This window comes from Copadichromis virginalis, linkage group LG22 (genome assembly GCF_057382275.1).
Source record: "Copadichromis virginalis isolate Kocher_CV1m ecotype Utaka linkage group LG22, C_Virginalis_male_GT1.1, whole genome shotgun sequence".
Taxonomy (NCBI): Eukaryota; Metazoa; Chordata; class Actinopteri; order Cichliformes; family Cichlidae; genus Copadichromis; species Copadichromis virginalis.
The window spans coordinates 7731447-7750826 of NC_140638.1; the positions used below are offsets into that span (position 1 = coordinate 7731447).

Genomic DNA, 19380 nt, shown 5'->3' on the forward strand with positions numbered 1-19380 from the left:
TTGTATTGATTTTAAAATCTTATTGATCACTTTTAAAATCATAAATAATACCGTGCCCAGCTATCTTACTGATCTCCTCAGCCTTTATACCCCTAGGAGAGCGCTTAGATCAGTAGGCCAAATGCTCCTGGTGGGACCTAGATCTCGGCTTAAGACCAGAAGTGACCGCACATTTGCCTCTGTTGCACCCTACCTCTCGAATAATCTCCCTCAAGCTATTCGAGTGTCTGATCCAATTCAATCTTTTAAATCTCAATTAAAAACGTGTTTATTTAGCCTAGCCTTCCCGGCTGCCTAGAGCCCGCATTTGTAAGTGTACTGCATTTTATCGTTTTGCTCTGATTAATGTTTATAATGATTTAACCTTCAGCCTTTTGGCTTGTGCCTACTGTGTCTGTTGTATTATTGGTTAGTTATGTCTCCCACCTGTCAGTGTATTTGTACCTGTTATTGCTCTTAATTGGTTCTATGAAGCACTTTGGCATACCTCTTGTTTTAAATGTGATATACAAATAAAATTGTATTGTATTGTGTACTAGCTTGACTTTTTCCACAAGACAAGTGATGGTCCCAACCCCATTAAGAAGGCAAGAAATTCCACAAATGAACCCTGACAAGGCACACCTGTGAAGTGAAAACCATTTCAGGTGACTACATCATGAAGCTCACTGAGAGAAGGCAAAGGGTGTCTACATTCACGAATCTAAAATATAAAACACATTTAGACTTATTTATCATTTTTTTCTTTGTTACATAATTCCATATATCTTGCTTCATATATCTGATGTCTTCCGTTTGTTTCTACTATGTAGAAAGTAGTAAAAATATAGAAAAAACATTAAATGAGAAGCTGTGTTCAAACTTTTGACTGTTAGTGTATATCTATATAAGGTAAGTTGTGGATTTTAAATCATTTAATATGCATCTGTTAATCCTACAACTTCAGCTGCTTGAGTTGAATAGTAAGTAAGTAAGTAAAATTTATTTATATAGCACTTTTTAAGACAAGAAACTATAACAAAGTGCTTCACATGAAAATGTAAAAGCATATCAAACAAACAATTTAACAATATAAAGGTGGCACATGGTTGTGGACGGATGGCTCACTATGAATTCTGGGATAGGTTGGACCACGAAGGATATTTACCTCGCCTTGTTTCTTGTGTTTTGGTATCAGCCACAATAAAGGCTCGTTTTTGGTTTACTCAAGTTATTTTCCACGTCCCATTTTGTCAGCATTTAAATCCATTATTCACTCTTCACAAAATCAGCTTCTGCCTGGCTGTTACAAATTTGTCTTTTTTACTTCCTCACATGCATACCTAGACTGTAAAAACAAACAAACTGTACTGCCCTGCACACTGAAAACTAACAGCTAAGGAGGATCAAGTGACAACAGTGGCCAGTGTCACGTCTAACAAGTTGGATGTGACACGGTTTCACAGCACTCAGAGTTTGGAGAAGGTGGCCAAACAAGACACCATAAGCAGATGTTCCAATTCGGACATATTATATAATCATGGGAGTTGAGCAGGTTGTGTGGCCAGTGTATTGTTGACATAAAGCTGATAAGTCAGCCTCTAAAACATCCTGAACAGCAGGTAACGTGGCGAGAGACAAGACCAAGCTACAGGTAAGAGTTTAGAACTGCTTCTTGCTTTCTGCTCAAATTAGAAGTCTACAGTGTAACGTTTTCCTTGTTCTAATCCAATCAGAATAACATGTGCTCTAAAAGCCATTTGTGACCCTCTGATTTACTAAGATGGATCTAAACTCATAATTCCCAGATGAGTTAGATCAGCAGTTCCCAACCCCCGGGCCGGTACCGGTCCGTGAGTAGTTTGGTACCGGGCCGCGAGAGTTGAGGCTCAGATGTGAAATGTATAGTTTTCAGGGTTTTTATCGGTTTTCAGCGTTATTTTGTTATCGTTTTTATCGTTTACTTGGTTTTCCTGGGTCTTTTCATGTGTGTTATGAATACATTTTCTTTTTTTCAGTACCGGTACTAGTTTTATTTTGTTGTATTTATCCGCGACACCTTAAAGGCCGGTCCATGAAAATATTGTCGGGCATAAACCGGTCTGTGGCGCAAAAAAGGTTGGAGACCGCTGAGTTAGATCATGTTGTTACTGTTTTTAGTTATGCTAAATGTTTTATAATGTGAAGACAACAGAAAACATTTTGCTTTGAAAAAGCTTTTTTCCTATAACACACAGAATTGACTGTGAATAGGCAAGAAGACATGTTACACATAGCATGAAAAATCCTAAAGAACTTTCCTGAAACCCAAAGAATACCTGAACTGTGCCCATGGAAAATTCACTCAATATTCAAAATATTGTTTAATATTAAATAACAAAGGAATAAGCTTCTTTCTTTGGGGGATCAGGACTATACATAGCATTTCTACAGGTCTCTGATTTGTCAAACCTTTTTTTCCTGTTTAATGTTAGGTATTTGTGATTTTATATACTTTTTTGTTATGTTGACTGTAAAGGTTGTAAAGGTTGTAATGGTGGCTTACTTTGCTGTTTCCAAACTACTGGCTAGTGGAAGTGGATCACTCAGTTTTACTGTTACCAATAGATGTATGACGTATGCTATGCACAGATACACCCACACACAGGTTGTTATCATCAGATTCCACATTTATTGAGAGTGTCCACGGAATTATAACAGAACACCGTCTGACAGCGGTCGGTTCCCGCAGCGTCTTCCTCCTCCGCTCCTCTCCACCTCACTATATAAAAGGAAGGAAAACCACCATCAGTCCAAATCGCCATCAGCTGTTCTCACCAGCACCGCCCCGTTGAGCTCACTGCACCACTTCTCCCCTGCAGCCGCGCCCCGGACCACACCTCCGCCACAAGATGCATTTAATTTTAAGAGTGGAGTCTACTGTGAAGTAGTTATGAGAGAAGTAAAGGAGAAGAGAGTTGATATGGAGCACTGCATTAAAAACATACACAGTTGTTTAGTGAAAATGTCTGTACAGACTCAGGAACACCGTTCACTGCAATGTCCACAGAGAATATATATCGTTAGCTTCATAGCATAATTGCCTAAGTCATTTGACTAAGTCAATGACTTAGGCACTTATGCTATGAAGCTAACGATATGTAGACAATGCTGAGGATTGCATAAATGTGTTCCAATATAAAATAGACCCTCACAAGGCTGACTGTGTCGATCCAGGTATCCTGGCTAAAATTTTAAAGCTCTATTGTTCCTTCTCCACAGCCTCCAGCAAAGCCATGGACTCTAGCGTGCCCCTCGTCCTTTTGCTGCTCATGTGCAGTTCAATCATGGTCGAAGCCCAACTCAAGGTGTATGATCTGCGAGCGACTGATCTTCCCACCGTTGTCCTGTTAACCACAGATGCCTATGTCACAGTGTCCTCTGGTTCTACTTCTCTGGGTAAAACATCTGTTCGCTACAATGACCCGAACCCCTGGTGGGAAGAGGAATTCTCCTATTTCTACACTGAGGAAAATGACACGCTGACCCTCGAGGTTTATGACGTAGACTTGGTCTTTGATGATCAGCTGGGAGTCTGCCAAAGGCAGCTCAAGGTGGGAACCTATCAGCATGACTGCTTCCTGACCAAAGGCGGGACTCTCCATTACACTTATACTCTTGGTTGAAACAGTCAGTAGGCATGCAGAGATTTGTATGACATCTGATGTCCATAGGTAGCCTTCATTTACCACAGCTTAACAATGTAGACTGTTATAGTAGAGCTGAAATCCATTTTCAGGGTTTTGATCATGCTCACATTAACCAAAAATATTAAACCTCTTAAAACCTGTAAAGCTTCTTTTACTACACTTCAGTCTTTGCTGCCTTGTTTCACCAATTGAAATAAAGTTTCTTGCAATGAAAACATAAAAACAATAAAAGAATGACTAAGCAAATATTCAGAGAATGTCTGACATGTCTCACCTGCTCTTGTTCCCTCTCTGCTCCTCTCTTACCCTCTTTGTGCTGACAATCAAGCCAAACACCAACATCATCAAATATACAGTTGAAACCAGATATTTACACACTCTTCAGATAAAAACACAAACACTTTTTTAATTGTAACATCACATCAGACTGTTTATTTTTTTTACATTAATAAATATTTTAAGAAATTGTTAAAATTAAGAGTAAAGAGAGAAATTGTCTGTATTACCCAAATTGTATTCACAATTGAGCCACACTTATGGAGCTCCACAATTCTTTTCCTGGTGTTTTGGTTGACATCTCTTGATTTTCCCATGTCAAAGAAACAGGCTCTGTGTTTTGCCTTATATGCATCCACAGGTGTGCCACCAATTTACTCACATGGACTCTACTAACCTATCAGAAGCTTCTTAAGCTCAGAATGGAATCGTCTGGAGTTTCTTATTAATTAACAATAAACTTATTGTAGATGTACTCCTAAATTTGATGAAAGTGATTAAAATAGACAGCTCTTTCTCTCGTTATTCTGACATTTAACTAATTCAAATGATATTTCAATATTTATTTATCTTAAAACAAAACAAGTTTACTCTAAATTGATGTTTAACAGTAACAGTAAAAAAAAAAGTGTATGTAAATATCTGGTTTCAACTGTGAATATACTGCTGTGTGCTGAAAATGCTCTTGTTTTGCATAGAAATATACTAAACAACATACAAAGCATAATATATAAAATAACATCTACCTGAGTTTTTTCTTGAAAGAAGCCCCTTATGTCCATTGTTGTGTTCATCAGTACATACCTGAAACCGATTTAGAGAGCTTTATTTAGCCGTGGAGGGTAATAACTGAAAATATGAAATAAACACACATGTAGGCCTAAGCTAAGACTCTCTAAAAAACAGTATTGTTGTTGTTCGGCTTTTCATTTCGCCATTTGTTGATTCACTCAAAGAGCAAGTAACGTAATATGGGTCAAGTGATCAGTTTGATATCAATCTTTTGTGATAAACCGTCGTATTTACATTATTTGTCCAGTACGGATGATTTGCTTCCTGGTCAAACTGAAGCTCTCCTCTGTCTCCCTGGCTGCACATTTCCAACAGCACACTCGCAGGCAGTAGCTCCCCCCGCCCCCTCGCTTAGTCGCCTAGTGCCCAAGCTCGGATCATACCAAAATTAGGGGGAATTTACGCACAGTCGTAAATTCCCATAGTGTGCGCAATGTGCTTCGAATATTGTGTGTAGTTTTCGTTTTATACAGTTGTCAGTCAGGCATCTAACTATGAAACAAATTACACTCCAAAACAGTCAGAGCTGAAGAGAAACTGAGGGTTGTTCTTATTTTCTTCAATCAGTGACGAATAGTGAGATGTTCTGGCTTTGTGGAGGGCTTTCTTATAAAGCAGCAAACTATTTCTCCAGGCTAAATGATGATCCTCTAAATTTGTGACACGCCATTTCCTCTCCAGCTTACGAGTCATCTGCTTTAGGGTACGTGTTTGAGAATTATACCACGGAGTCAGGTACTTCTGATTAGAGACCTTAGTTTTCACAGGAGCTACAGTATCCAGAGTCATACGTAGTGAGGAGGTGAAATTATTAACAAGATAATTGACCTCTGTTGGGGTAGCGTTCAGATAGCTGCTCTGCTCTATGTTGGTACAGGGCATTGAAGATGATAACAGTGGGTGGATTATATTCTTAAACTTAGTTACAGCGCTTTCAGAAAGACATCTACTTTGATAAAGTCTACTCTCCACTGCTGTGTAATCAATTATTGTAAATGTTATCAGGAAATGATCAGACAGGAGAGGGTTTTCAGGAAACACTGTTAAATGTTCAGTTTCTATGCCGTATGTTAACACAAGATCTAGAGTGTGATTAAAGTGGTGGGTGGGTTCTTTTACATTTTGAGAGAAACCAGTTGAGTCTAATAACAGATTAAATGCCATGTTGAGGCTGTCATTTTTAGAATCTACATGGATGTTAAAATCACCCACAATAATCATCCTGCTGCAACCAGGTTTCTGTAAGGCAGAGTGAATCGATTTGTTGATCAATTGATCACCTAATATTTAATAATCTACATTTCACTGTTTTACTCTTTGGTTCAGATGTGGATACTTTATTGTTCTTTCTTTGTAATTGTTTATGTTTAAGTTGTTTGTTGCTGGTTTTTAGTTTGTTTTTGTCTGTTTGGGAGCTGGCACAGTCTCTATGGAGATGGGTTTTTGGGGGGGTAGCAGGAAGAGAGAAGCTGCAGAGAGGCGTGTAAGACTGCAACTCTGCTTCATAGTATCTCTATGAACAATATTTTTCTGTCGCGGTCTCTAAGTACACATCCCTGTCTTATGGTGTGCCACAAGGTTCTGTGCTGGGGCCCTTATTGTTTTTAACATATCTACTTCCTCTCCAGCATGTTTTGAGCCCTTTGAGGACATTTGCTACTACTGCTACGCAGATGACATCCAGTTATATATTTCTTTTGAACCTGAAGATGTTTCTAAGCTGCAGATTCTAAATGTGTGCTTAGAATCCATCAAAGGCTGGATCGCTGACAACTTCCTCCAACTTAATGAAGAAAAGACTGAAGTCCTTGTATGTGCTCCGGACAGACATGTACCTAACATAATAAATGCTCTTGGTGTCATGGTCCTGGGTCGTGCGACCCGGTGTTTTGTGTTTAGTCTATTTTGATGTTTATTGATTGTTTAGGTTCATTAAGGTAGTCCAGCCATTTGTATATATCACCCTTGCATTACGTCTCCCTTGCCCTTCGTGTGTTTATGTCTGTGCGTCTTGTACTGTCAAGTTCATGCTGTCAGTATTGTCACCTCCCCCTGTACTACGTCTCCCCGGTTCGTGTCTCATGTTTCCTGTTTTACTTTGAAGGCCTGCATTCACTGTCAGTGTATTCAGTTTCACTCCTCCTGTCCTGTCGTTAAGTTCATGTGTGTCAGCTGCGTTCCCATGTGTGGCCACTTCCCCTGATCATCCCTCATGTGTATTTAGTCTCTGTGTTTCTTACAGTCTGTGTCGCGTCGTCTGTGTTCCCACCCTCCGTGTTTCCATGCCTGGTCTGTTGTCTTCCAAGCCATAGCCTCACCATCGTTTGTTCCCAGTTTAGGTTTCTGTTTAGCCACGTTATCCCTGCTGTATTTGTACACCTTGTTTTCAGCCATATTAAAGGCTCGCCTTCTGTTAAAGCTCACTCCCGTCTGCTCACTTGTGTACGCACCTGGGTCCATTACACGCATTCTCCACTCGGTCCGTCACAGCGGACCGTGACACTTAGTCCTCTTTCAACATTTGTGAAATCGTCTATCGGGAACCTCGGGGTAACCTTTGATTCTGCTCTTACTCTGGATGTTCACATCAAATCTCTGGTTCTTTCCTGCTTCTATCATTTAAGAAACATCTCTAAATTGAGCCCTATAGTATCTCATACTGAACTGGAGATTGTTATTCATGCATTCATTTCATCACGATTGGACTACTGTAATTCACTGTTTACATGTCTAAACAAAAACTCCCTGGAGCGTCTGCAGGTTGTCCAAAATGCTGCTGCAAGGCTTCTGACAAAAACATCTAAGTAGTCCAATGTGACACTGTTGCTTATACAGCTGCACTGGCTCCCCGTTGAATTTAGAGTCCATTTTAAGGTACTCGTTCTGACATTTAAAGCTCTTCAAGGACAAGCACAAGCGTACATCATTGAACTTTTACAGCCCTATGTCCCTAGTAGGTCCCTGAGGCCTTGTGAACAGGGCCTACTTGTTATTCAGCATACAAGGCTGTAAACCAAGGGTGGTAGAGCTTTTGCCACTGTGGCCGCCAGACTGTGGAACTCTCTTCCTCGGAATTCAAGATCTGCAGACTCAGTGGTCACTTATAAAAAAACAACTAAAAACACATCTTTTTAGAATTGCATTTTATTAACTTCTGTTTTTGTTTTATACTTTGGGAAGCAGTTTGAGATCTTTTATCTAGAAATGTGCTATATAAATAAAATTGTACTTACACCAGAAGAGGGCAGCATGCCCATCTGTTTTAAAGAAATATCTTACTATGAAACTTGACACATACCTCTTCATCAAAACTCAAGACACTGTAGTAGAAGATTTAGACATGACAATCTCTGACGAAACATGTGCCTCCATATTCAAACACGTAAACACAACATCATTATGTGCCCGCCCTGGTTTAATCCAGTTTGCAGTGGTGCAAAGAACCCATTTCTCAAAATCCAGATTAACTTGTATCTATCCTAAATTCTCTCCATATTGTTTGTGACAGATGCAAAACTGCTGAAGCCTCACTGATCCACATGTGCTGGTCTTGTCTCTTGTCCCAGTCTCTTTCAGTTTAGAGAAAGTGTGTGAATGTGGCATGTTGTACAGAGCACTTTGAGTAATCTGGGAAGACTAGAAAAGTGCTATATAAGAGTCAGTCCATTCATTGAGTTTCATCATGTTACTTTTGCATGTTCTGGCACATATTGTTATGACATGGCTTGATTAAAGTACACAATAGGCTTACATCTGGGCAGCACAGAACAGTGTGTCTACAACTGGTCCGTGGCTGCACACAACTTACACATGGCCCACATACCGCAAAGAATGACGGCCCTTTGGTGGCCAAGATTAGGTTTGCCAGAGGTAGTCCACACATGGGCCAACACAGAACCACCAGTGTGTCTGCAAGTGGCCTTGTGCTGGCCCATGTGTGGGGCCACATCTGGCAAACCAGATCTGGGCCACCAAAGGGCTGTCAATCTTTGCGGTATGTGGGCCTTGTGTAAGCACATTGTGTGGGCCAGATCTAGGCCATACCAATTTTGCTAAGTGGGAAGTGTTGGGCTAACTACCCCAAATGTACAGATCATATGTAACCCTTTTCTTCTCTTTCTGTTTATATGTATGAAGAAAAAACTCTTAATAAAAATACATTGTTTAAAGAAATATCTCACTATGGCTCTAAATACTACAAAAACTTTCTGCTGGTTGTCAAATGATTTATAAAAAGTTAATGTTTACAGGACTGCAGTTCTTACAATGGAGAGACAGTTTTAACATGGCGTCACGAACGGTCCACAGATCTGCATTTTAGGTTATTCTATTACTCTAAACTGCCTGCATTCTTATTTGTAGTGTAAGTAGACTGAGTGGTTTGTAAGATTAGAAAAGCTCTGTGTACATGCCAGTGTTATAACTTAAAATAACGTAAAACTAAAACCAATGATATCATTTGACTATAGAAAAAAAGAGAGAACTCAATTAGCTTTGAAAGTTTCAAGCATTTAAGGCAAAGGTCAACAGCAGAACAAACTGAGGAACTGTTGCTAACTATGTGTGTGTGTGTGTGTGTGTGTGTGTGTGTGTGTGTGTGTGTGTGTGTGTGTGTGTGTGTTTGTTTTTTTTAAATTTGTTATCGGATGCAACAAGTCTTGTGCTTCCTGTCTGGTTGGTTTTAATTTCTGTGTCTGGCAGCTTCATGTTGTAGAGTTATTTATGTTGTTGTGTCCACTTTCTGCACTTGAATATTGTAGAACATCTGACCAATGTTGTTCATTAATGCTGCTTTAATATACCTGTTCCGTATTAGTATGCTGCGCATGCACGCAGTGAGACGGGGCAAGAGAAAAGGGACCCGCCCCCTGGAATGTGATGACTAACGTGTAATGGTTGCTTTGTTTCGAAGTAAATGATGCTCGATGATATTCACGAACCCTGAGTCATTATTAAACAACAAACATGGTGTCAGAAGTTGTGGTTCGGTCATCTACTCCAGCACTGCTGACGGAGTGGTAAGACTAAAGTTTTCCCAACACTTTACGGACGAAGCAAGCAAGTAACCAGCTAGCGTTGCTAGGCTATCGTAGCAAGAGACTATTAAACGTCAACGACCATGTCGGACGGATTCCGTAGACCAGACCCATTGGTGTTTTGTGGAAACATCGCCGAGAAGTGGCGTATTTTGAGCAGGAATATGACATATTTATAGCCGCTGCTCATTCCGATAAGGATGCTCGGACCAGAGCGTTCATCCTGCTAAACCTAGCCGGCTCTGAAGCCATCGAGCGGGAGCGCGCATTCGTTTATACACCCGCTGCGCACGCGGGGGAAGGAGAACACAGACGACTGGTGACCGAAGCAGAATCGAGAGAAGACCCGGAATGTCTAAAGCGCAAATTTCGTGAACTCTGTAATCCCCAAACAAACATAACAATGGAAAGGCACAAGTTTAACACCAGAAACCAACGGCCAGATGAAACAATTGAGTCTTATGTGAGTGACTTAAAAAGTAAGGCAGGCAGTTGTAAATTTGGCCAGCTTAAAGACGAGCTCATCAGAGAGACTCGTTTGTGGCATAAACAGCGACAGCATGAGAAAGCAATTGCTGCGCGACAGCGACTTAACTTTGAGCAAAGCAATTGTAATGTGCCAGATATTCGAGCAGACAGATCGACATACGAAAGCTCTAGCGGCTCCAAAGCAAATGGCAGCAAAGGTCGACACTTTGCATCACACAATAAAGAAAAAACATCCACACAAAGTCAAGACAAAGACAGGCAATGTACGGCGTGCAACGCATCCAGAACATAGGCTCGCTCACGCAATCACAAACTGTAACAACTGCGGGGGCAGCCACGAGGCAAAAAGGGACAAATGCCCAGCATATGGCCAGCAATGCCATAAGTGCCAAAAATGGAATCATTTCCAGAAATGCTGCAAGTCATCACAAACACGGCAATTCAAAAAGAGACCCGTAAACCACATTGAAATGCAGGCGCACGGCAGCGATGAAGAAATGTTCTATGTGAATGGAATTGACATAGACACTATAAATCCCTGCTTTCCATACAAAAATGACATTTTCACCACGGTGCATATTAATGGAAAACCCTTAGAGCTCAAAGTGGACACTGGCGCCAAATGTAATGTCATGCCAGCTAACCTTTTTGAACAACTGAGACATGATGAAAAACTCATGCCATCACGAAACACTAAACTGGTGGCATATGGGGGAGAGGAAATCCAAACAGCTGGCACAGCAACACTCTCATGCCACTCTGCAGGCAAGGACTACCCTCTGCAGTTCTTCATAGTGAAACGAGACGTACAACCCCTACTTGGCTTACCAGACTCACTTCACTTACAATTAATCACACTAAACAAAGAAGTCCACCACGTGACTAAGGAAGTGGAAAGCACCTTTTCAGAACAGATCTTCTCAGAGTATTCAGACCTCTTCGAAGGTAAACTTCCGGTTACCTATTCCATGAAAATAGACCCAGAAGTCACACCAGTAATAAAGCCAGCACGCAAAATACCGGTTCCAATGCTAGGTTAGAGCAGAATTAACCCGTATGGTCGAGTTGGGTGTGATCACCCCTGTCACAGAGCCAACAGAATGGGTGTCGTCCATGGTGGCGACCCACAAGAAAAATTCAGATGAGATCAGACTCTGCATCGATCCAAGAGACTTGAATAAAGCACTAAAACGCCCACATCATCCTATGCGTACTATAGAGGAGATAGCCGCCCAAATGCCTAACTCCAAAGTCTTTTCCGTCTTGGATGCGAAATGCTCCTTTTGGCAGATAACACTTGACCACCAATCATCCATGCTCACAACTTTCAGCTCACCGTTTGGCAGATTCCGCTTTCTAAGAATGCCATATGGAATAAACTCAGCCAGTGAGGTGTTCCAGCGTGCAATGGAGCAGATCTTTGCTGGATACCCCTGTGCTATCATTGTCGACGACATACTCATCGGTGGAAGAGATATGAAAGAGCATGAACACAATCTCAGAAAAGTACTCGATCGTGCAAGGGAAGTCAAGCTGAGACTTAACCCCCTGAAGTGCAAATTCAGTCTCAAAGAAGCCTGCTACGTTGGCCACGTCTTCACAAGCGAGGGCTTGAAGCCGGACCCAGCAAAGACCAAAGCAATTGAAGAGATGCCCACACCTGAAAACGTCACAGCTCTCCAACGCTTCTTAGGGATGATTAATTACCTAGGAAAGTTCATTCCTAATTTCAGCGAGCTTTCAGCCCCACTTCGGGAGCTAACGTGCAAAGACGTACAGTGGTGTTGGCTCAAGCAGCATCAAGATGCATTCGATGCTTTAAAACGAAGCCTGACCAGTCCTCCTACCCTCAGATACTACGACGTAAAGAAACCCGTCACGCTAACGTGTGACGCATCGCAGTATGGACTCGGGGCTGCATGCCTCCAAGAAGGCGCCCCGATTGCCTACTCATCTCGTACTCTGACACAGACAGAAACGCGCTATGCACAGATTGAGAAGGAGCTTCTTGCAGTCGTATTTGGTTGTTCCAAGTTTAATGATTACATCTATGGGAAACAAATCCAAATTGAAACTGATCATCAGCCATTAGTCACTATCTTGAACAAGCCAATACATTCAGCTCCAGCCAGACTGCAACGCATGATGCTTAGGCTACAAAAGTACAACTTTCAGATAGTGTACAAAAAAGGCTCGCAGATGTACCTCGCCGACACTTTATCCCGTGCTCCCACACCCTCGACGGATCAGAACAGTGATGAAACAGCTGACTACGAGATCATGTCGATCCAGCAAATCTCTTCTTACAGGCTGATGCAGCTAAAGGAACACACTGCCTCAGATCCAGAGCTACAGAAACTGAGCACTGTCATAATGAGAGGATGGCCTTGCAGACAAACTCAGCTGCCCACAGAACTTCGTCAATACCACCCATATCGAGACGAACTCACTCTGGAAGATGGCATTGTCATGAAAGGGCTGAAAACAGTGATTCCCAAATCTTTGCAAAAAGATTATATCGTCATCCTCCACAGAGGGCACCCAGGCATGGAAGCTACCAAACGCAGGGCCCGTGGCATTGTGTTTTGGCCCACAATGACAGCAGATATTGAGCAAGAAACAGCTGCGTGTCCAGTGTGCAACAGCACAAGGCCACATCAACAGAAAGAGCCGTTAAAGCTACATCCAGTGCCGGACCTACCCTGGTCAACCGTCGCCACCGACATCTTCGAGTGGAACGGTCAACATCACCTGGTTGTAGTCGACTCTTACTCAGGTTGGGTCGAAGTAGACCTGCTTCCAGACCTAACCGCCAACACTGTCATCACAAAGCTCAAAAGACACTTTTCTGTCCATGGCAGCCCGCACAAAGTAATATCAGACAACGGCACTCAGTTCACCAGCCAACGCTTTGCAGACTTTGCTTCAGCATGGGACTTTGTTCATGTGACAAGTAGCCCAGAATACCTGCAGGCCAATGGATTGGCTGAACGTGCGGTTCGCAGTGCAAAGCAATTGATGGAAAGATCAAAGAGAGATGGAACGGATGTCTTCCTTAACCTACTCAATCTCCGCAACGTGCCACGTGACAACACACTAGGTTCCCCAGCTGAAAGGCTGATGTCAAGACAGACGCGCACGACCCTACCCGTGTGTAGACGTCTGCTCGTTCCCAGCCCCAAAAGCAACAAAACAGTTAAAACAAACCTACTTCACAAGCGCCAGGCACAAAAGAGATACTATGACAAGTCCAGCAGACCCCTCTGCCCCCTCATGCCAGGTGAGGTTGTGCGGATGCAAACGCGTCAAGGACATGACTCCTTAGGAACCATCAAGGAAGCCTGCAAAGAGCCCAGATCGTACATCGTCCAGTCAGGAGCTGGAGAGTACAGGCGAAACCGCAGACATATCCTCCCAGTCTCTGAACCGCCACCACCACACGGAGATTCCCGTGATGATTACACCGCAGCCCAACCACCAACCACTGACTCCCCACAGCACATCCAAGAACCCGTGACACACACCGACGAACAAACACATAGCCACACGCAACACTTCACACAAGCCCCAGTCCAGTCCCCCTGTCGCCCGGCACGTGATGCTTACATCACACGATATGGGAGAGTCTGCAAACCAAACCCCAAGTATGAACACTAAGGCATAAGAGATGGACTGTAACACGAAAGAAAAAAAAAAGTGGACAGTACACGTGATGTGATGTCAGCAAAGTTAAATGCTCACCGTGTCCTTACCAATGACACAGTTCAAGGTGTGAAGTAATTCGTTAATGTTTAGGCTAGAATGTTATGATATGGACATGTTGTTAATGTGTTATTGCTAAAGGTGTTGTTAGCAGTTTATACAGCCATAAGCTAAAGAGAGGGGATGTAGAACATCTGACCAATGTTGTTCATTAATGCTGCTTTAATATACCTGTTCCGTATTAGTATGCTGCGCATGCACGCAGTGAGACGGGGCAAGAGAAAAGGGACCCGCCCCCTGGAATGTGATGACTAACGTGTAATGGTTGCTTTGTTTCGAAGTAAATGATGCTCGATGATATTCACGAACCCTGAGTCATTATTAAACGACAAACAAATATGCTGGATTTTTGTGGCTGAATGGATCAGTGGGAGATTGTGTCAAGATACCAGTGTGTGTCAGACCATTTTGTTAGTAATGAAAGCTGAGCCCAAGATCAAGGTGGTGGACAGGACTCTTTCTGTTTCCATTAGACAGAGTCAGCCTGAAACGTCTGTGACACGAGACCAACACTGGACAATGTGAAAATTTCTTGTCATAGGAATTCATTTTGGATTATGTCTGTTTGTGAATTTAAGAGACCGGAAATCATTTTGTGGCAGGAGGTTTTTAAAGCCCTCCTCTTCTTTCTGTTTGACAGGAAATGCTTTCTATTTTGAATCTTGTGAAAAGTTTCTTTCAGACTCACTGAAAGTCACACAACAGTAAAATGTCTGAAGCTGGAGTACTATACTCTGATGTGAAGTTTACAAGAGAGAAGAAAGCTAATGGTGAGTTTATCTCATCATTGGAGAAAATCTCCTAAAAATTGTTATTTTTCTTTTTTTTGCCTGCATTTAATCACCAGGCTTCATCACTTTGAGCAGAAATCTGGTTTCATATTTTTGTTACAGTTGTCATTTCCTCGTTGCCTGACACCACTTACTCTGAAGTAACAATCTCAAAGACTCAGCGGTCCACAACAGAGTCACTTGGTAAGTATGGAGCAGTAATGATAGATTTTCTTGATTGCATAGTTATATCTTGTGTTATATAATACGCATATGCAGATTGCAGACTGTGTGTGTGTGTGTGTGTGTGTGTGTGTGTGTGTGTGTGTGTTTTTGCAGTATTGCACAGCAAATCCAGCATGTCCAAATTAACACTGTCGGATTTGATTTCAACACTATTAAAGTGTCTATATGGGTCCACACCAGAGAGTGTTAATTTAACTCTTTTTGGAGAGTTGGTACCTTAACTCTGATTTAGTGTTAAACACCAAATCTGTCTGGAGTTGATAATTTAACACTTGGTGTTAAGAGTTTATATATTAACTCTCAAAGAGTATTTTAGTTTAACTACGTAAGAGTTATCTTCTAATTAATTCTAAAAAGCGGGAATTTTACTGTTCTGAACTTCTAGAAATTTCTTTTGGAAATAAACATTTACTAAAAAGACGCAATGTTTTTTGAAAAACATTTATTCTGAACTGTGCACCACAATTTCAAAACATTTTCTGAAAGATGTAACAGTATACATGTTCTCACTTTCATTAGAATTGTGTTTATCAAAAGGTCTGACATAGATGAGCTGGTAAATGCAAATAACAGCATTCTCATCACTTATTTCTTCAATACAATATGCTTGTCCTTCATTCATCCCTTTGTGAAACTTCAACGTACTTCTGCTGTCCCCCATATTCCATCTTCACAAGCATATCCTGTGCGGAGATTGAATAAAAATTAGTTGACACTAATTAATGGCATAAATAATCCAGTAATCAATTGCAGCACAGTAAAAAAAAAAAAAAAGAAAAAGGAATCCTCTTTGAGCCATTACTTGTGTAAAGTATTTTCCCAAAAGACAAAGACACAGGCAACAGTTAATACTGAACTAAATGTAAAACCTCAACCTTTTTAATTTTTACCTAAACCGTGTGCACAAAACTCTGGAGGGATCTATGCTAACGTAGAATCCAGTCAGGACGTCTGCTACTGCTGTTTGCTAGTTTTTTGTTTTTTTTTTATGGGCGATCGTTTTCAGGCTTCAAGTAGCACCATTATACCAACATTTCACATTCTACACATTGTTTTAGGTGTATTTGACCAAAAGTTTGACTGAAAATTCACATGCAAGCTTTTTTCAAGGCTGTGGTATTTGCCCGCAAACAATACCTTTCAGCTAGCTAAAACAGAATATTATGCTATCACCGAGCAACATGGCTAATGCCTTTCACACAGCTTTGTCTCAACTCCAAAGAGCCACAGAAGTAAAAGGTAATAGAAATAATTGAAACAATCTTTGAAAAAATGACTTACCAAGCATGGCAAACAACTCAAATATGTAGAGCAAAATGTTCTGAAACGGCTTCACTTCAGCTTCGATTGGAGCCTATGGTGCTGTGGGCGGAGTCTGTGAATTTACTCTGTTGGTGTCATAGCTCCTGTAGGAGTTCAGAGTTAAGAGGTCAAGAGTTACCGTAATGTTTCCATTGTAACACCTCCAGATTTGACAGAGAAACACTCATTTTTAACACTCGATTTTAACTACTATCATTTTACACCTCAGAGTTACATTAAAAGAATGTGACTCTACTTAGAGTAAAATTAACTCTACTTTTGCAAGAAGACTATTAACACCAAAACATTTAACACTTTTGAATTTGCTGTGTGCTTTCAATCAGAGTTAATTAATAGAGTGAAGTAGTGTGACTTTACCGAAAAAAGAAACCCAGTCAAAATGTTTTTCACCTGTCAAAATACAATATCTCAGAAAAATATTGGTCAATCACTCTTTGAAAAATAAATAAAAATCTTTTTCACCACTAACACTAAGACATCAAATTCTTTCTACTTTCATCAAAACCTTGAGGACGGACTGTGTTCAGACACAATCATGAAATGTGGCTCTAAATAAATAAATAACTAGAACTGAAATTAAGAAAAGTAAAATGTGAGATATGATAATTCAATTCAATTCAATTTTATTTATATAGCGCCAAATCACAACAAAAGTCGCCTCAAGGCGCTTCATAATGGTGATAAATGTTAAACTACATGCATCAGACAACTGAACAAAGATAATGCAGTACAGTAAAGTCATACAACATATGTAGTGGTGAATTTCTATTCATATAGTTCATACTTGTTTCTAATTAGCAAGTGTGAAAGAGAAGTCGACATTTAAAAAAAGAAAAGAAGAGGAAATTGCTCTGAGGAGTGAGATCTGGCTTAGCGTGTGGGTGGGTGTCTCTGTGTGCCCATGTCTGCAATTTATTTTGCATTTTAAAAAATGTTGATCATATCTGCTTCACACTTGCTTATATTTTTTTTACTGAACCTAGAGACTTTCTTTAATAATCAGATTTCACAGTTTAATCTATTTTGCACTGACATTTGAACAAGGCTGTAAACATGGGGAATGGCTTTCTTTTGAAACAAGCCTCAAACAGTCATTTGAGGAACATTTTTGCTGTTCACTAATGTGTCAGCGGGTGACTTCTTGTTAAAGTGCCAAACCACTGTGGTCACTGTTCTTTTTCTCCTTATAGTAGCTGATGTTTACTTATAATTTTTCAAACATGTTGAAAGGTCATCGTTGTCTTAAATCAGTATGATTATTTTATATGTGTGGTTTGTATAAACTATACATTTATTAACTTTTTCCACATCTCTATAACATTTCTTTCTCTGCTAACTTTTCAGAGGGGTACCAACAAGATGTGTTGAGCAAAAGGTCAAAGGTCACCACAGAGAGATTGGCCTTGCTGGTTGTCAGTGGTCTACTGGCTGCTGCCGTCATTGGTCTTGTTGTTACTGGTGAGTGGATGCGATGCTAGTTCTTCTTACTAGTAAATACACATGGTGTATAATTTATAACTAGCCTTTATAATGTGGGTTTTTTTCCAACTTTTCTTTTTACTTTTTAAGAGCTGTTTTTGTAAAATTGTGAACATTTTGAAAGAATTCAAAAAGAATCTGTCTTATTTAAGTAAAACAAAAACAAAAATGACACAGAATAATTTGTATTTTTCTTTTTTAATCAGTGTTTGACAACATAAGATTGAAGCAAATGTTCAAAAAACAAGATGATCTCCAAAACAGAAATGAAAGTGGAAACACAAATGTCTCAGGTAAACGTATGTGAATGTTCTCAGTGATCTAGGCCATTGTAGTTGAAGGAGCTTGGATGTAAGCATTAGAGACTCCAACGTTGCAACGCTGGATTAAACTTTTGGACTGCTGATTGACTCGCCCTCTATAGTGTACACATTGTTTAAAAAGGTTGGCCTCCTGCTGCCTCCAAATCACACAAACATGAACAGTGATTTCATCCACCTGACTTAAGTCGTTGCTGTAATCTCTTCAAAGATCAAGCATGTTATAAATGTGAAGAAGGCTGGGAGCAACATGGAGGAAAGTGCTATTACTTCTCCATCAGTCAATCATCCTGGAACAAGAGCAGAGATGAGTGTAGAGCTAAAAGAGGAGACCTGGTTAAGATAGACAGCAGGGAGGAGCAGGTATGAAACACTTTTCACGTTCTCAAATGTTTTAGCACATCTTTATATTTCACCTTCTCATCACAGAAATTATAACAAGGTAATTTTAATCTTCTTTTACTGATCAGACTTTCCTGAACAGAAGACTGAGAGATGTAATGACTGAAGCTGAGGACAAGTTCTGGATCGGACTGACAGACTCAGCAGTAGAGGGCAGATGGTTGTGGGTGGATGGGTCACAACTAAATCAAAGGTTTGATTGTTGTGAAAATATATTTGTTAATTTCCTGTATTAAACTTTCACTGAACCAGTTCTGTCTGTTCTTCATATCTTAGTTTGACGTTTTGGAGGATGAAGGAGCCAGACAATTGGAACGGGACACATGGAGAACATCCTGATGGAGAGGACTGTGTGAGGATGGGAGAAAAAAGTGAAGCTGGTAGTCTGGAGTGGTGGTTTGATGCATTTTGCTCAAAGCCTCACAGAAGTATTTGTAAGAAAGCAGGAGTAAGGGGAAAGTTTAAAAAGGTATGTGACTGAAATTCAGTTCAGTCTAATAAACACCAGAGTGGAATGATGCGGTTTATTTTTAAGTTGTCTCACAAACAGAATAAAATCAACATATTAAAATAAAATTTGAGTAATATTTTGCATCTGATATTTTTCCTTTTTGAATTGTTTAATATATACAAGAAATGTGGGAGCACCTGCACAACTTGAAGGAATTATAACATCCCAAAACTTTTTTGATACCCCTGAAATATATGTTATAAGGAAATATATTTGTTGCAAGGAAATAATATTTAGATATTAACTATATACGTATTTTTATTTTGTTACTTTCTTTCTTGGAGTCCATTTTACAGTTAATCTATA

General features: G+C 40.5%; 2 protein-coding genes across 3 annotated transcripts; both read left to right on the top strand.

Moving 5' to 3' along the window:
- The first annotated feature begins 1551 nt into the window (after positions 1-1551).
- LOC146682607 (uncharacterized) lies at positions 1552-3916 on the top strand. The gene is made up of 2 exons (XM_085446052.1): positions 1552-1633; positions 3241-3916. Exon 2 carries the CDS (start codon positions 3255-3257, stop codon positions 3642-3644), a length of 390 nt encoding a protein of 129 aa, XP_085302178.1. The 5' UTR covers positions 1552-1633; positions 3241-3254; the 3' UTR covers positions 3645-3916.
- A 10816-nt stretch (positions 3917-14732) lies between these two features.
- Positions 14733-19143, top strand: LOC146682608 (CD209 antigen-like protein C). Of its 2 annotated transcripts, none has more exons than XM_085446050.1 (7): positions 14733-14793; positions 14917-14997; positions 17707-17820; positions 18048-18134; positions 18373-18524; positions 18632-18756; positions 18840-19143. In XM_085446050.1, the coding sequence occupies exons 1-7, from the start codon at positions 14733-14735 to the stop codon at positions 19042-19044; spliced, it is 825 nt and encodes a 274-aa protein (XP_085302176.1). In that variant the 3' UTR covers positions 19045-19143. The 2 variants fall into 2 exon arrangements, with proteins under 2 accessions (XP_085302176.1, XP_085302177.1); XM_085446051.1 differs by having other exon boundaries at positions 18048-18113; positions 18379-18524.
- The last annotated feature ends 237 nt before the right edge of the window (positions 19144-19380 follow it).

Coding starts and splice junctions, on each gene's coding strand:
- LOC146682607 (XM_085446052.1), top strand. CDS start 3,255: ATGGACTCTAGCGTGCCCCTCGTCCTTTTGCTGCTCATGTGCAGTTCA.
- LOC146682608 (XM_085446050.1), top strand. CDS start 14,733: ATGTCTGAAGCTGGAGTACTATACTCTGATGTGAAGTTTACAAGAGAG. Junction 18,525..18,631: donor TAGACAGCAGGGAGGAGCAG/GTATGAAACACT, acceptor TTTACTGATCAG/ACTTTCCTGAACAGAAGACT. Junction 18,757..18,839: donor GGGTCACAACTAAATCAAAG/GTTTGATTGTTG, acceptor TTCATATCTTAG/TTTGACGTTTTGGAGGATGA.